General features: G+C 38.5%; 1 protein-coding gene across 1 annotated transcript in view; it reads right to left on the minus strand.

Moving 5' to 3' along the window:
* Positions 1–68: 68 nt before the first annotated feature.
* The window catches only part of LOC112047383 (SWI/SNF complex subunit SMARCC2), a 41,559-nt gene continuing 25,796 nt past the window's right edge, over positions 69–15,831 (minus strand). Inside the window, exons 11-20 of the mRNA XM_052888387.1 lie at positions 14,833–14,974; positions 12,124–12,244; positions 11,420–11,562; positions 9,302–9,491; positions 7,520–7,674; positions 6,608–6,746; positions 5,552–5,695; positions 4,518–4,727; positions 3,906–4,008; positions 69–2,835 (exon numbers count right to left, since the gene is read on the minus strand). Coding sequence (XP_052744347.1) covers positions 2,691–2,835; positions 3,906–4,008; positions 4,518–4,727; positions 5,552–5,695; positions 6,608–6,746; positions 7,520–7,674; positions 9,302–9,491; positions 11,420–11,562; positions 12,124–12,244; positions 14,833–14,974 — 1,492 coding nt within the window. The 3' untranslated portion in view covers positions 69–2,690. The remainder of the gene's footprint in view (positions 2,836–3,905; positions 4,009–4,517; positions 4,728–5,551; positions 5,696–6,607; positions 6,747–7,519; positions 7,675–9,301; positions 9,492–11,419; positions 11,563–12,123; positions 12,245–14,832; positions 14,975–15,831) is intronic.

A 15,831-nucleotide genomic window follows, 5' to 3' on the forward strand; every position in this document is an offset into this window, starting at 1 on the left:
TTTCCAATAGGCAACGGCTGTGAAACCAATGAATGGGCAAAATGACAACACGGAATAAAACACATACGGACTTCCATAGCTTTTTATTTGATAAAGTATGACGTAAAGGTAATTCCTAACGCTAAACTTAATTAATTGAACATAACAGCTATTTATCCTTAAAGCTTATTTAACTATATCATCATTATACTTAGTCATAAATAGATAATTTTGTTGGGATATTTTGTGTTTCTAAATAAACCAATACGGATATATTGACCGTGAGCTTGCGATAGTTAGACATGCTTCATTTTTGGAAGGCTCAAAATTTGTTAGCCTATTCTCCTACGATTGTACGTACAGTAGACAATAGGGTACTTGACTCATATCAAATTTAACATTAACAATATTAATTTCGTATAGAACTTGAAATAAGGGTCCGAAATATACCAATTTTAATAAAAAAAATAGTAAAAGATTATTCTAAAAATTCGAGTAAAATATTGGGTATTTTATCTATTTTTCCGAACACTGTCCGCCATTATGTGACGTTATAGTACTTTTTTTTGGTCAAAACGATCTAAATGGTTTGGTGGCTCACAGTTTTCCTGGAATCTCAAAAATACAGAGATGGTAATTTACTATACTTCCGGTGTAAACATAAAAAATCACATAACCTGTAATGTCACAGATTATTCAAATATATTTTTTTTTAAATATTTCAAATTCGTCATGAACAATTGTGTCTCTAATCGCCAGACGTCTAGCGTCATAGTAACCCTTCGGTAGAGACCATTGAAGTTTTCATAAAAAAAAAATAACGATGATTTTCACAGGGTAGGGGGGCAAATGATTGACGAATGACGACATATTTTTTAAATTAAAAATAAAATACACTTTACACTTTGATAGTTGAGGTTCTGGATCCTTGAAACCGTACATACCAAAGCGCCCACAGTCAAAATTCCATATCCATAATTGCCTACCGTATTTACCTATTGTAGGAGCATGAGCTGACAAATTTTTGAGCCTCCATTTAATGTGGTAAGTGTGACTATTACAGTCTCTCAGACCAATTTGAAACAGTAAAGCGAATCTAATATTTCCTGGTACCTGGTACTTTTAATTCAATATAGTATTACGTATGACAGGTGATGTGGTATATAGGATATTTCAATGACATACAATTTTGAGAATTTAGTTGTCTACGTGTCAAACTGTGTCTAGTATATATACGAGGTTAAGGTCAGTCAATAAAGTGTTAGTATAGCTTTGCAACTTCGTTCATAACACTCACACCGATGGTCCGAGCGGGCCGGGGGACGTGTAGCGATGAATGAAAAGCCCACGACTGATGCACCTCACTTCCCCGCAAGCACGATTTCACACCCGCGAAATCTTTCCCCCCGTCGCCCGCATATCATGGGAGTATCATGAACGAACTTGCCAGACTGTAGTCATTATTATCAGCCTATTTTAACGGCCCATTATAGCGACAGGGCCTAGGCCATCCTACTTATAATAGCGAGCCCAACATGCGTCTACAATGCATGTTGGCGGGTTTCCAGCAATACGCAATACAATATTTGTTTATCTTTTGAAATCCGAGCTTTCTATAATATTTATAAAACGCAGCGATACACTGCGTTTTATAAATACCCTTTAAACTTATTTTATATATTCGTAATTTAAATAAAAGTGTGTGTCAGCTCCGACGCACGAATGGAGTTTACTCTTTCAGATCGACTGTCTAAATATGTGTATGTTGCCCCGCAGCATACACTATATACGTCTCAATACTACGCCTGAAAAGTGAAAGGTGCGCAACCGGGGTGCAGCAGGCCGCGGCGTGCGCTAGCATGCGACCGCACGTGCACGCCCGCATATGCACGCTGTTGGGGGCAGCCTACGCTGAAAGGTGCGCGGAATAGGTTGCGCATAAAAACGTAACGCTGTCATTCGTTCATCAAATTTTACTGCCTATATTTTTTTCATACCAAGGGCTAACTATATATAAAAAATCGATTCTCAAGGAGTAAACTCCAACAGTTAAACTAAAAGCGAACAAACCAACAGCCGAACATAGAACCTCCTCCTCCTTTCTGGAAGTCGGTTAAAACAATCTAATATAATTTTGCTGACATGCATTATTTTAATCAAATTACATTTAACAGTGAACTCCGATAAAGTTAATCATTACTATCGGTAAATGCGTGTAGATTACATTTAATTATAATTCATTAATTAAACTGTATGTGACCAAAGAAAATGTTCAGCATTCCTTTTTACTTCTAGAACTTTATTATTATTTTTTAGTTACAATTTGCAAACCAATATGAGAAACATTTTTTATAAGATCCATGGGAACACCAAAATACTTGTAGATACGACCACAGATTAAAGAATATTAGGCAGATAGAGCGCACGAGCCACGGCAAGGATGCAGACATTTCAAATACAAATTAAAACTGGAAAAATTTTGCTTTGACAGTTTTAGAATTATTGGTAAAGAAAATTATACCTAAAGGCCTTTAAATATAGTCCAATGATCAATAAAATCTCAAATTTAGAGCCAATTCATCCTTGAGGATTGAGTTTAAGGTTGAATTTGCAAATGCCACTACTTGAATTGAGAGCCAAGAAGTTGTTCTTGGCACTCACTACTCTTTTATGTCGCACTATACATGGTCGAGATATTGTTCCGAGTGAGTCTACGCGTGGTGCGGCGGCGCCACAGTCGGCACGGGGTCAGCGGGGGGCGCCTCCCCCGCCACCGCACCTCCCGCCCCCGCCACCGCCACGCCCGGTCCCGCCACTGCCCCGCCAGGCACCGTCACTCCCGTCTCCGCTTGTAACCTGTATGAAAAAATATGTTTTTATCATTATCATTAACAACCTCAGACCAATTATAGAAGGACCTGTATCGCACTCATAGTCACGAACAAAATTGTCTGTCATTTTCTGAGGAAAACGAGCTTAGATTTTGTATACATCTTATACTAAACTAGAAGTTTTTGTCCGTTTTTTTCACAATTCAATTACACAAAAAGGTGTTTTTACGGAGCTCTTTAACCGACGAACACGATTACAACTATTTAACATAGATTCTATAGAGACAGTTTTTATAATCGCATTAGATCGTTGATCATACACTTTGACAGAAAAGTAACGTCTAGCGAGGCAGGTCCTATACAATAATTGGTCTGAGTTAACAACCCAAATTCGGCTCACTGTTGAGCACGAGTCCCCTAGAATGAGAGAGGTTAGGCCTAAGTCCAAAAATGGCCAAATGCGGATTGGCAGACTTCACACACGTAGAGAATTGAGAAAATTCTCATGTATGCAAATTTACCTCACGCTGTTTTTCTTTCAACATTTGAAACAAGTAATATTTAATTTCTTAAAATGCACATAACAGTTGAAGGTGCATGCCCTGGACCAGATTAGAACCTACGCAACTTATAATTATGACGTAGCCAAACTTTAATATTTTAAAATGCAAGGATAGATAAAATCGTGAATTACATGGTAAGTCGGAATTATTTGAATTACTTTGTATGAAAACATGAAAAGTTTAAATTTTTTTAGTTAAAAAAATATTAGTTATGCAGTTTGGCCCCTATAAGTGGACTCATCATCAACGCCTTGAAGTTATGGGAAATACTCCCTAACACCCCGTATAATATATCTGTTTTAGTCACTCTCCCCGCCTATCCCAAGTAACCCATAAATAATTACACGCCACGAGCACACTGAAACCGACCGGCCGACGAACGCCTTATATTGCAAGTCATTCCCGCCAACAGGTCGGTACCCCTCTCTAACTCCCTAGTCTTTACGAAACAAGTCGCGCCACCTAGTGTCGGACGACGTCATATCCGTCTCAGACTACTATTTCTGACATCTGATATTTTAATAAATGTTACCTCTGTATGGCGTGATTCCTAGCACGGAACTCGGCAGCCTTTAGTTGCTCCAAGTGGAACTGTTGCCGCTCTTGTATCAACTGTTGTCTCTGATACTCCAGACCTGTTACAAGCAAAAATATAACATTTTACACATCTATCTCTACTAGGTAGGTAGGTAAGGTAGGGTAGGGGTAGGGGTAGGATAGGGGTATGGATAGGGTAGGGTGGGGCTAGGGTAGGGGTAGTTGAAAGTTTACATCGACTTTGACGCGGACGAAGTCGCGGGCGTCCGCTAGTATAATTATAAAAATCAATGCCACTTTTCGTTGTAATTCTATAACTCAAGAACGGGCTATGCAAACCAAATGTTTAAGGTTTTGTTCAGACTATTTAGTAGATGGTTTATGTGAAGTTTGCACAAAATTGATCGAGCAGTTCTTCATTTATCACATTTTTATAACAAATTCAATATTTTTTTAATTTTGAATTCAAAACTTTTCATCACGGAAAAATCCATGGCTCCCGCGAGATTTGTGAAATACTAAATTCCACGCAGACGATGTCACGGGCGTCTGCTAATTTAAAAATATGGCAAATATTTTTCGAAAAAATATTTAAAAAAATACCGACCTTCTCTCTCCCTCTCCATCGTGGCTTCCAGCTCCTCAAAGTGGCGTAATTTGATCTCCAGTTTCTTCATCTGCGTCTCGACCAGCAGAGCGACGAGGGACTTAATCTTCCTCTCCTCGACGCCGGCCAGGTGCTTGGCTTTCACCGCCGCAGCTGCCAAAGACGCGGCCGCCGCGGATTGAAGCTTGGCGTCCACTGCTGCCGTAGCTTCTATATACACAAGTCATGTCGTCATTAAATAATCACCAGTGCAACGAACGACGACGACGACGACGACGACGACGATGATGATGATGGATGATGATGATGATGATGATGATGGTGATGATGATGATGATGATGATGATGATGATGATGGATGATGATGATGATGATGATGATGATGATGATGATGATGATGATGATGATGATGATGATGATGATGATGATGATGGATGATGATGATGATGATGAGGTGAATTCTTGGTGGCAGAAATAAGCAAGGGCTACTTCACCAGACAAGCTTTGGTACGAAAAGTCTACTACTAATAAAACCTTCTAGTCTACTACTACTACTAATCATTAAACATGAAAAACTTTGTCTTATAGTCCGTTAAATATACGCCAGTCAACCTAACACGCGACTATCGACATGTCTCGTGAAGAGAAATTGACAAATATCATCAAATAGCGGCACAATCTGAAGTACTGCTATATCTTTCATTGGGTTGAGACGAAAGAGATGTGACTACTCCGCCGTCATTGGACGACATTTTTCTATTTTTTTTTAATTGATTATTCTACAAAATACATATTTAAATTAAGCCTAACCATTAACACAAACCAAGGTTGGTTTTACTGTGCACTGGTACATACATAATTATTATATACATGGTTAACACATAAACAATATTTAAAAAAGAATAAATAACAAACAAAAAAAGAAAAGAAAAAAAAGAACTATCATTAGCGGGTACTAACATAAACATAATAATCAGTGTCATTGTTTAGCCTAAATAGTTAGTGTTAATAAGATCTCAAAAATACCAACGAACCTGGTGGCGGCGTCGCATCGTCTTTCGTTTCTTTGACATCTTCTGCCGGCGCAGCTTCCGACGGCTCGTCTTTGACCTTGGCTTCACCTTCGGCGTCCACTTCCATGGCTTCAGGTTTCGAGTCGCCGCCTTCTTTTTTGACCTCTAATAAATATATAAATTTCGAATTAAGCGCCTTCTTGACTTCTAATAAATATATAATATTCTCCACTCTGGTCTTCACGATACAGATCTAGTGTGGAGACCACAGGCAATCAAATACTTGGCTTTTGTATCTATTTTTGATTAATAAAGATTGTATTTATTATTATTTTATATTCGAATTAAGCGCCTTCTTTTTTGACTTCTAAAAAATATATAAATTTCGAATTAAGCCTGAAAGGCGCCAGGACTGATTGATATATTGCAGCGGTCTAAAAAAGCGCGAACTTGATTGAAGAAGATTGTAATGTATTAATATTTTTTTAATAAATAACTTGTTTAGTTTTATTATTTTATTAAATTAATCGTTCAAAAGAAGAAAAGAAACTTAATAAATGTTTAAAAAGAGCTGTTTGTCTTTTAATTTAACCAATTTTACCATTCCCTTTCAAATTATCAATTAGTTATTAATTAGTCTGAAAAGACTATTTAGGACTGGGTATGACAATAGCTATACTACAGCCTGTCTTGATGAATACTGTTTACCAACAAATAAATTAATGAAGATAGAAAACGTATGTCATTTCATAACTTATTTATTTTAAATTATGTATGGTTTGTATACAAAACGTTATAAAAATATATTAACCATATCTAATTGGTTTAAGCTTATTAATCAAATTTATTTTTATTAATTTAAGGACAAGTTAATTATAATTGTTATTAGGTGTGAAATGACTAGTGATTTATATCCTCATTTTTAAATCGTTTGTTGGTAAACAGTACTCATCAAGAAAGGCTGTAGTATAAGCAACCTATATGCAATGTGAATATTTTCTATAATTTATTTGTCATTCCCACGAACACAGATGAGGGTATATATTTCTCTCGTACTACTACTAAGTGAGAACACACCGGTGGGAGCCGCGGGCGCTGCCGGCGCGGCGGGCGGCGGCGCGGTGCCGGCGATGCCGGTGGCGGCGAGCGCGGCGGCCGGACCGTGCGCGCCCGCCGCCTTCACGTGTGCCTCCATCATGGCTGCCGGTACCTCGTCCTGCGTCACAAACATATACAGCAGGTTCTTATTTGTCGGTTTTCACAATGATATATACAGGGTACTCGGGAGTATTTCCCATAACTCTAGGGTTACATTCTTTGACAAAAATAAATTCATTCGTTTTCCATTCACCAGAATCTTTTGAATTTTTTTTGACACATGAATTATGTCAATATAGGTGTTTTTAAATCAATTTATTTATTTAACTTTAATATTTATTTTAGTTTAGTTTTAAGAATAAAGAATTACAATTCATGGTATCTACGTATATTGACATCATTACAGTTGTAACATCTAATATAGCATATCTGTTAGTATAAAATTTATTTTCTAACAGGCTGTTGTTGATGATGATGATGATGATGATGATGGTGATGATTGTGATTGTGATGGTGATGATGATGATGATGATGATGATGGTGGTGGTGATGATGATGATGATGATGATGATGATGATGGTGATGATTGTGATTGTGATGGTGATGATGTTGATGATGATGATGATGATGATGATGATGATGATGGTGATGATTGTGATTGTGATGGTGATGATGTTGATGATTATGATGATGATGATGATGATGATGATGGTGATGATTGTGATTGTGATGGTGATGATGATGATGATGATGATGATGATGATGATGGTGGTGATGATGATGATGATGATGATGATGATGATGATGATGATGATGATGATGATGATGATGATGATGATGATGATGATGATGATGATGATGATGATGATAATGATGATGATGATGAATTACCTTAATGGCAGCGAACTCGTCCATCGCAGCCCTGGTGGCTTTGGAGGCGATCCTCGGGTCCACTACGGAGGCGAGGAAGGCGACAGTGCTCATCACCGGGTTGCCCACCTTGCTGAACGGTATCGGCTGGTACGCCAGCGGACCCAACACTCCGCCTGCGACAATTTTATATTAAATGTTAGTGTAGCAGAAATTCAGAAAGAAAGGAGTGGGTGAAGAAAGAGCAACAGCTATGGATCTGAAGAGGTGGCGTTGGAATCCGATATCAGCCGTAGAACCGTTGCAAGCCGGCTCGGATCGAGATCAGGCTCCCCAGTGATAGTACCGGTCAGGTAACGACCCCGTCTCAGCGAAGGCAAAGACAATAATATGTCCACTGTCCATTCTCAGTCTTAATTTATTTTAATTTAATTTATGTGAAAATTTCAACATGTATTAAACAGTCTCTTGTAAATATAAATGTTCTGAAATACCCTAACATGATATAAAATCAGCAACACCACTTTTGATTTTATATTTCAGTGTTTACTATTGCGTCGTTGGAATCTGCGAACAGCGATGTACACTGAAGCAGCTAGTACTGACGCAGTATTTTTTTAATTCGCTACTTAAAGTAAGATTACATACATAATCAGAGTATTAACACGTTTGCTGCGGTACGGGATCAATTGACCTCGAACACCTAGCGTCTTCAAGAATTACGAGGTCGATGAACCTCGTACCACACTACAAAGTTTTATTATGAGGTCAAAAAATCTCGTACCGCACCAGAGGGAAGTACAGAAAAATCAGTGCCGCAGCGAACGTGTTAAAGGTAGGCGTCCACATTATCGGACGCATCGTATCAGACATCGATTTTTATACTACGCGTCCGCAGTATCAGCAGCGATCAGATTTGCCGACGCAACTGCCAGCAATCAGATTGCCAACGTCTCACGCCATTCTCATTCGAATTTTCGTAATGTATTTCATATGGAATATCGAACCGAACACTATGCTACCTGCATAGTGTTCGTCATCGGCACGCATAGCAAAAGTTGCCTTTCAGCCATCGATCTTCTATTAAAAAGTGGATGTACAATCAGCGACCAAAAAACGTCCCCACCTATTAAGTGCCAAACATAACTTCTTGGAACTCAATTCCAGTAGTCGTATTTGCAAATTCAACCTTAAACTCAATCCTTAAGGTTAAATTTGCTCTGAATTCGGAATTTTATTGAATATTGGACTATATTTAAAGGCCTTTAGGTATAATTTTCTTTACCAATAATTCTAAAACTGTCAAAGCAAAATTGGCCATGCTTTCAGCACATCAGTATCGTCATTGCCGACGGAAACATTCGTGCTATCCGTACTGCACTTGTATGGCTTTCTATACAAACAATACTACGATTCGTTTCATGAGATGCGTCAGATACTTACAATGTGAAGATGTGGGTGCCTAACTTAATGATCACAGCATATGATGATCGCAGCTCCGGCATCTCTAGCAGTAAACAAGTACTCACTGGCAGACGTGTCGTTCAAGTAGGGGTCCTCGATGGGCAGGCGCAGGAAGTGCAGGATGCACTCGTCGTGCGTGCGCGAGCCGACGTGCGCCGCGACGTTGCAGCTCCGGCGTCTCTAGCAGTAAACGAGCACTCACTGGCAGACGTGTCGTTCAAGTAGGGGTCCTCGATGGGCAGGCGCAGGAAGTGCAGGATGCACTCGTCGTGCGTGCGCGAGTCGACGTGCGCCGCGACGTTGCAGCTCCGGCGTCTCTAGCAGTAAACGAGCACTCACTGGCAGACGTGTCGTTCAAGTAGGGGTCCTCGATGGGCAGGCGCAGGAAGTGCAGGATGCACTCGTCGTGCGTGCGCGAACCGACGTGCGCCGCGACGCGGTTCCAGTCGTCGCGGTGCAGCTCGAGCGCCTCTAGCAGCAGTAACGTCTCCTGCTCCGTCCACTCGCGACCACGAGCACCGCCTCGGTACTGCGAGATGGAGAAATTATATTAGAGACACCATTAAAGACCACGTGACTGAAGTAAAACTTCTTTCAATAACAAAACGCCATCTATGAGGCATAACTGCATCGCGACAGGTTGTTGAAGCGTACTAAAGGGATTGTTTCAAAGTTTTCTAAAAACGCCATCTACTGGTGGTTTCAAATAACAAACACTGTTACACTGTGCATGTAGATGGCAGCACACTTTTCAACCGATTTTTATTTCTTTGAATAAGATGACCCGATTTAAAAAAAATGTCCTGTAATAAATATCTATGGAGCTGAAGTGTAGCATCAATTTAAAAACTTGTACACTTATAGAGGTTTGTAAATTGGTATACAACTTGTGTCTACACTTTGTATTTACAAAGTTGCCGGTAAAAATGTATGGGAGGTGTTGAATTTTCAATACAAGAAAAAAAATCACATTCCATTTTTTTTCTTCAAAAATGTATTATAATATCTGCTACTTGCCATGATTTACTAATGCAGTCATTTGTATTGACTTGGTGTTAAGAAAAAACTGTTTTTTTTTAAACTACACTTACTGACAGATCTGTAATAAATCAAATGCTTGTTTATTTAATGAACTTTAGAATAATGAATTTTAGGGACTACTACTACTAGTCCATATGATTTTGTTTAATATACTGGATATTAAATAAAATCATATGGACTAGGTAGTTTGAAAGTTCACCGCAAGACAAATATATAAGCAAATAATAAATTATACATACATAATTACAAATGGCATTACCAAATATGTTAGGAACATGAACTCACTAATGCGATGCAACTAAGCACCACATTTGATATTATACTCCAGTGTTTACTATTGCGTCGTTGGAATCTGCGAGCAGCGATGTACACTGAGGCAGCTAGTACTGACGCCGTAAAGGGTTTTTTTTTATTCTTTACAAGTTAGCCCTTGACTACAATCTCGCCTGATGGTAAGTCTCTTGGAATGACGAATGAAGAATGGACTTACTTTCTTACCTCTAACCAACAGACGAACGGCACAACGTCGAATGACAGATTGCCGAGTAACAGTATAAGCATTAAAAAAAAATTAGCAAAAAAAACATTGCATTAGATCGTTGATCATATCCTTTCACAGAAGAATAAAGTCTAGCAAGGCAGGCCCTTATGTAATTAGTCTGAGATAAATATACACATATTTGCATAAATAAAATTGCAAAGTAGCAGCAGATTAACAATAAATTACCATCTGATATATAAGAAGCTAAATATATGTTTATTTACAAAAATAAATTAAAATTTTATCTATTGAATAACATGTCATTGTAACACATGCCACATCCAGTAAGCTCCAATCTTTGTTTTATTAAAACTAGTCGAGCATTCTACGTAACAAACATGTAATTTAAAAACTACCCGCATTTTTTAGCAATTATTTTTTGGCTGTAGAATTTAAGTCTAATTAGTATGTACACACGTGAATAATTAATTACCTTAGTAAGTTATTTGTATTTCTCATATAAACGAAAAATAAAGATCTTAAATTATTGCACACCATACTAGGTTACAAAAAATTAGTAATTCTTTTAAGGGCAGTTGCATACGTTTTTATAATAAACTACCACATGAAGCTACTGGAATGTCTCTCAAAAAGTTCAAAGTGTTTATTAAACGCAAGCTTTTGGGAAAGGCTTATTATAGTGTTAATAAGTTAGTTGTGTTATATTAATGATAAAAAAGCTTGGCGTTAAACTGTAATATACGACTGTGTGCTTAGTTTAAAAAAAAAAAACACCTTGGCTGAGTTTGTTGTGGGCTCTTCTCGGACCAAGGCGCGTTTGGAACCCTCGTAACTTTAGTTTTAAGTTTTCGACTATTATTACCACCATTAAATTTAATTAAATTATGACATAATCTTGACTAAACCAAAAGTACCTGATCCAGTTTAAGCCCGGGCGCAGTGCCGAGCTCCAGCAGCGGTTCTTGCTTGACGACGGGCGGCTCCACCTTGACCGGCGCGCCCGCCTCCGTGCCGTTCGGCAGACCGGCTTCCACCTTCGGCACTGCGGCGTTCTCCACTGAAACCATCATTATTACCACGTTACAATTTACAGGTTACAAATCAGTTTATTTCATGTAGAACGGTACGGGTGACAGTTCGTTTCACCTTTGAAAGTTTGCCGTGAAATGCTTGAAATTCACGATAATAAACAAAAGACAAAGTAGTTTTCGACTGAAACCATGATATTATTACCACGTTACAATTTACAGGATCTATACTACAGTTATAGAGCCGTGATAGCCCAGCGGATATGACCTCTGCCTCCGATTCCGGAGGGTGTAGGTTCGAATCCGGTCCAGGGCATGCACCTCCAACTTTACAGTTGTGTGCGTTTTAAGAAATTAAATATCTCATATCGCAAACGGTGAAGGAAAACATCGTGAGGAACCTGCACACCAGAGAATTTCTTATTCTGTAATTGCTTGTCTGTTCTGTGGTGATGATCGCTGTAGGTCGACATCTGCTCAACAGATGGCGCTAAGCGGAGATGGCAGCTGATGACTCTATACTCTATTATCAATGTTCTCTATATATATCTGTCTTGTTTACAACAAGGGCTGATAACTTTGATGCTCACCTGGTCTGGGTTGCGTCGGTCTGGCCTGCAACGGTTGCAGGCCCGACGGCGTGTCGGACAGTACGTGGAAGTGCGACGTTGGCGGTGGTCCCATCGCTGTGGGACGAGACTCTGTGTCCACCTGCCGACAGATTAATAATTAACTAGATAACATTTTATTTGAACCTCAATAGATAAACGGTAAGAGCGGTCGGACTCATCACCGAGAGGTGGTGGTTCGATCCCCGCCCTGTTGGTCTATTTTTAGTTTTTTTATTCTCTACAAGTTAGCCCTTGACTAGACTACTATCTCACCTAATGGTAAGTGATGATGGAATCTTAGATGGAAGCGGGCTAACTTGTTAGGAGTAGGATGAAATCCACACTCCTTTCGGTTTCTACACGACCTGGTACCGGAACGCTAAATCGCTTGGCGGTACGTCGTTGGAGTCATCTCAAACTATTGGTTATATTTACAAAAGATATAGCAAATATTTTTTTCTTTAACAAAAAAAAATACTTGAGAGCTAGTAGGATCGCACGATTGTGACATACTAAAAGTGTATATTCCATATCTAATACATAAAATTCTCAAGTCACAACTCCTCTGAAATGGCTTGACCGATTCTTATGAAATTTTATATGCATATTCAGTAGGTCTGAGAATCGGCCAACATCTGTTTCTCAAACCCCTAAACCAAAACTAAAAGGTAGGCTAGGAGTAGGGTTAGGGTAGGAGTAGGGTAGCTATAGGGAAGTAGTGCACATAAATCAAAGCGAAGGTTGACCGGGTCCGCTAGTACTATATATCGATTCTATCCAAATGCGATGCGCGATTTGCGTGTAAAAAGAAAGATGTTTAAAGAACCTATGAAAAAACGGGAATTCATAGGTTCATCAAATCAAAGGAGAGTGGATTACATTTTGCTAATTTTTGCTTTCTGACAGACTGCTAGGGCCCCTTACGTGTGTAAGGGGCCCTTGCAGTCTGAGGGCTCCATATTATTGATACGGCTGATACGTCGGTAGCTATGCCCCTATTTTATTCCGCTATTCTCATTGTAATAATTCAATGGGAGCGAAACCGCATGAGACAACTAGTTTTTATTAAAAATGTCCTGAAAATAACAACTATGTGGCGTAACACTACACACCACAAACAAACATTTATTCCAGTATTTGCTGTAGCGTCGTAGGAATCTGTCGACAGCGATGAACACTGACGCAGCTAGTGTGACGCAGTATTATAACCCGAACGGCCCTCTAAGTCGAGGCCCGAGTCTCAGAGGAGACGCCCTTAGAGAGTCGTTCCGCCCACTACTTTCTTCTGCCTTCGGGCCCCATCAGGCGATGCTTCTGCGCTCGCCCAAACCCCCCGGTGACGCCGCTGAGGTCCCATAAGGAGCCTACGGCACTTACACAATCAGAAAAAAAAAAAAAAAAAGTATTATAACAAAGGCGGATGGCGAAAGTGGGAGTCACACTCTGAAGTATCGTACACTCATACACTCGTATTAAATAAAACTATTATCTTATAAGATGCTTGTAAAAAAAATATTGAGATTTTGTAGAACGGGAATCAAAAGAAAATCAGTAATAAAAATAGTTGTATACGATCGAAACGCCTTGTCGTATTTATGAAGCAATCACGCAGTAGTATGAAGGTGGCGGTGTTTTTTTACTTTTTTACATGTATAGACTAGCTGACGTCGCGCGGTTTCATCCGCGTGGTTCCCGTTCCCGTGGGAATATCGGGATAATATATAGCATATAGCCTTCTTCGATAAATGGGCTATCTATAACACTGAAAGAATTTTTCAAATCGGACCTGTAGTTTCTGAGATTATCGCGTTCAATCAAACAAACAAACTCTTCAGCTTTATAATATTAGTGTAGATTAGTATAGATAGGGGACTTACTAATTTTAAGGTATATCTTTTTTCTCCTTGCTTTTCAAGACTGCTTTTCATTTGCTTTTTTCTTAGTTTAGTCACGATAAACAACTATTAATGTGTTTCCATTGTGTATGCTACTTCTATCTGCTAGTCCCAAAATACATGCAATCTCGCCATTCTCCTTTGTTATGCTACGTTTTACATGCTTGGCAAGCTTTGACAAGCGCCAACAGAAGCGTCTAATTATGATATACAGGGTGTCCCGTAATTAATGGATAAAACGGAAATGGTCAATACACCCTAGGGGTTCTTTTACAAAACAAATAAAACATTATTTTTAAAAATAGTATTGTATTGGTAATTTAATCCGTTTAAACAAAAATCAGAACTTTAAAATCTTAATAACAGAAACTAACAGCATTGAAAAAACTGATTCAAGATAGAAAAATTGGAAAAATCCGAAAAAAATGTAAATTTGTCATCCTAGGGATTTTTGGAAAACTATTCAAATTAGTTTTAGATAATTAGGTTATTTTTTAAAATAGTATTATAATGCATTAATAATTTAATCCGCAATGTTATCAAAAATCAGAACTTTAAAATCTTACAGCAGCTACAGCATTGAAAAAACTGATTCAAGATAGAAAAATTGTAAAAATGCAAAAAAAATATAACTTGGTCATCCTAGGGATTTTTGGAAAACTATTCAAATTAGTTTTAGATAATGAGGTGGTGTATATACCATTTGGGTTTGATTCATTAATTACGGGACATCCTGTATATCATCATTACACGCTTTTGTTGGCGCTGAGGGTACACCCTGTATATACGTTACCTGGTAGTTAATCAATCCCCACTGCTCAAGGAAGCCGTGCACCCGCATGATGGCGCACACGTCGCCCGCCAGGTTCCGCCGGCTGGCGGTACTAGTCAAGTACTCGGTGGGGTTCAGACGGTATGTGTCGATCATGAAGTTTCTGCAAACAAAGGACCGTATTAGTAGGTAGTTAAGGTTTACAATCGCGTGGCATAGTTTTGTAGGTAAATACTTCGAGTTTAAATGTAAACGAGCAAATAGGTACTTGTACAATGAACCTTACTGCTAGATTCACAAGGTTCACAATTCATTTATGCCAAATCCTCGAACCCCAGCATGTAACATGCCAACATTAACAGTATAAATTATGGGCCTCAGATTATTTACATAAGGACCTGCCTCACTACACGTTACTTTTCTGGCAAAGTACATATATGATTATACGATATGATTTTATTTATTTGGCACAGAAAACAAATTGTGTACGATAGGGTTGCTGACTCATATCAAATTTAATATAAAAAATATTAATTTCGCATAGTACATGGAATAAGGGTCCGAAATATATCGATATTAATAAAAGTTAAGGATTTATAATAAAATTTTATTTAATTTAAAAATCGAGTATTTTTCAAATTCTCAAAAACGCTGTCGTCCATTTTGTGACGTCACAATGTTACCTGATGTGGTAAACGTCAAAGTAATTGTCAACTAATATTTTTGTCAAACGCTCCGTTCGTAAGGAATTTTTATAGTGACGGCATCGAATTGAAAACCTCGGCATCGAATTGAAAACCTCCTACTTTTTTTGAAGTCGGTTAAAAAAATACGAAATATGTGATTTAAAAATTTTAAAAATCAACCCCTAAAATGGTGAAAGTTTACATTGATTTCCACACGGACGAAGTCGCGGGCGTCCGCTAGTATATAATATAATAGTAAGAGCTTGTGAAGTAAAGCAAGTCCGACACGAGAGATGGCGTTAACTATCCGCTATTATTTTTTAAGTTTCACTTT

The sequence above is a fragment of the Bicyclus anynana genome, chromosome 22 (genome assembly GCF_947172395.1).
Source record: "Bicyclus anynana chromosome 22, ilBicAnyn1.1, whole genome shotgun sequence".
Lineage (NCBI taxonomy): Eukaryota > Metazoa > Arthropoda > Insecta > Lepidoptera > Nymphalidae > Bicyclus > Bicyclus anynana.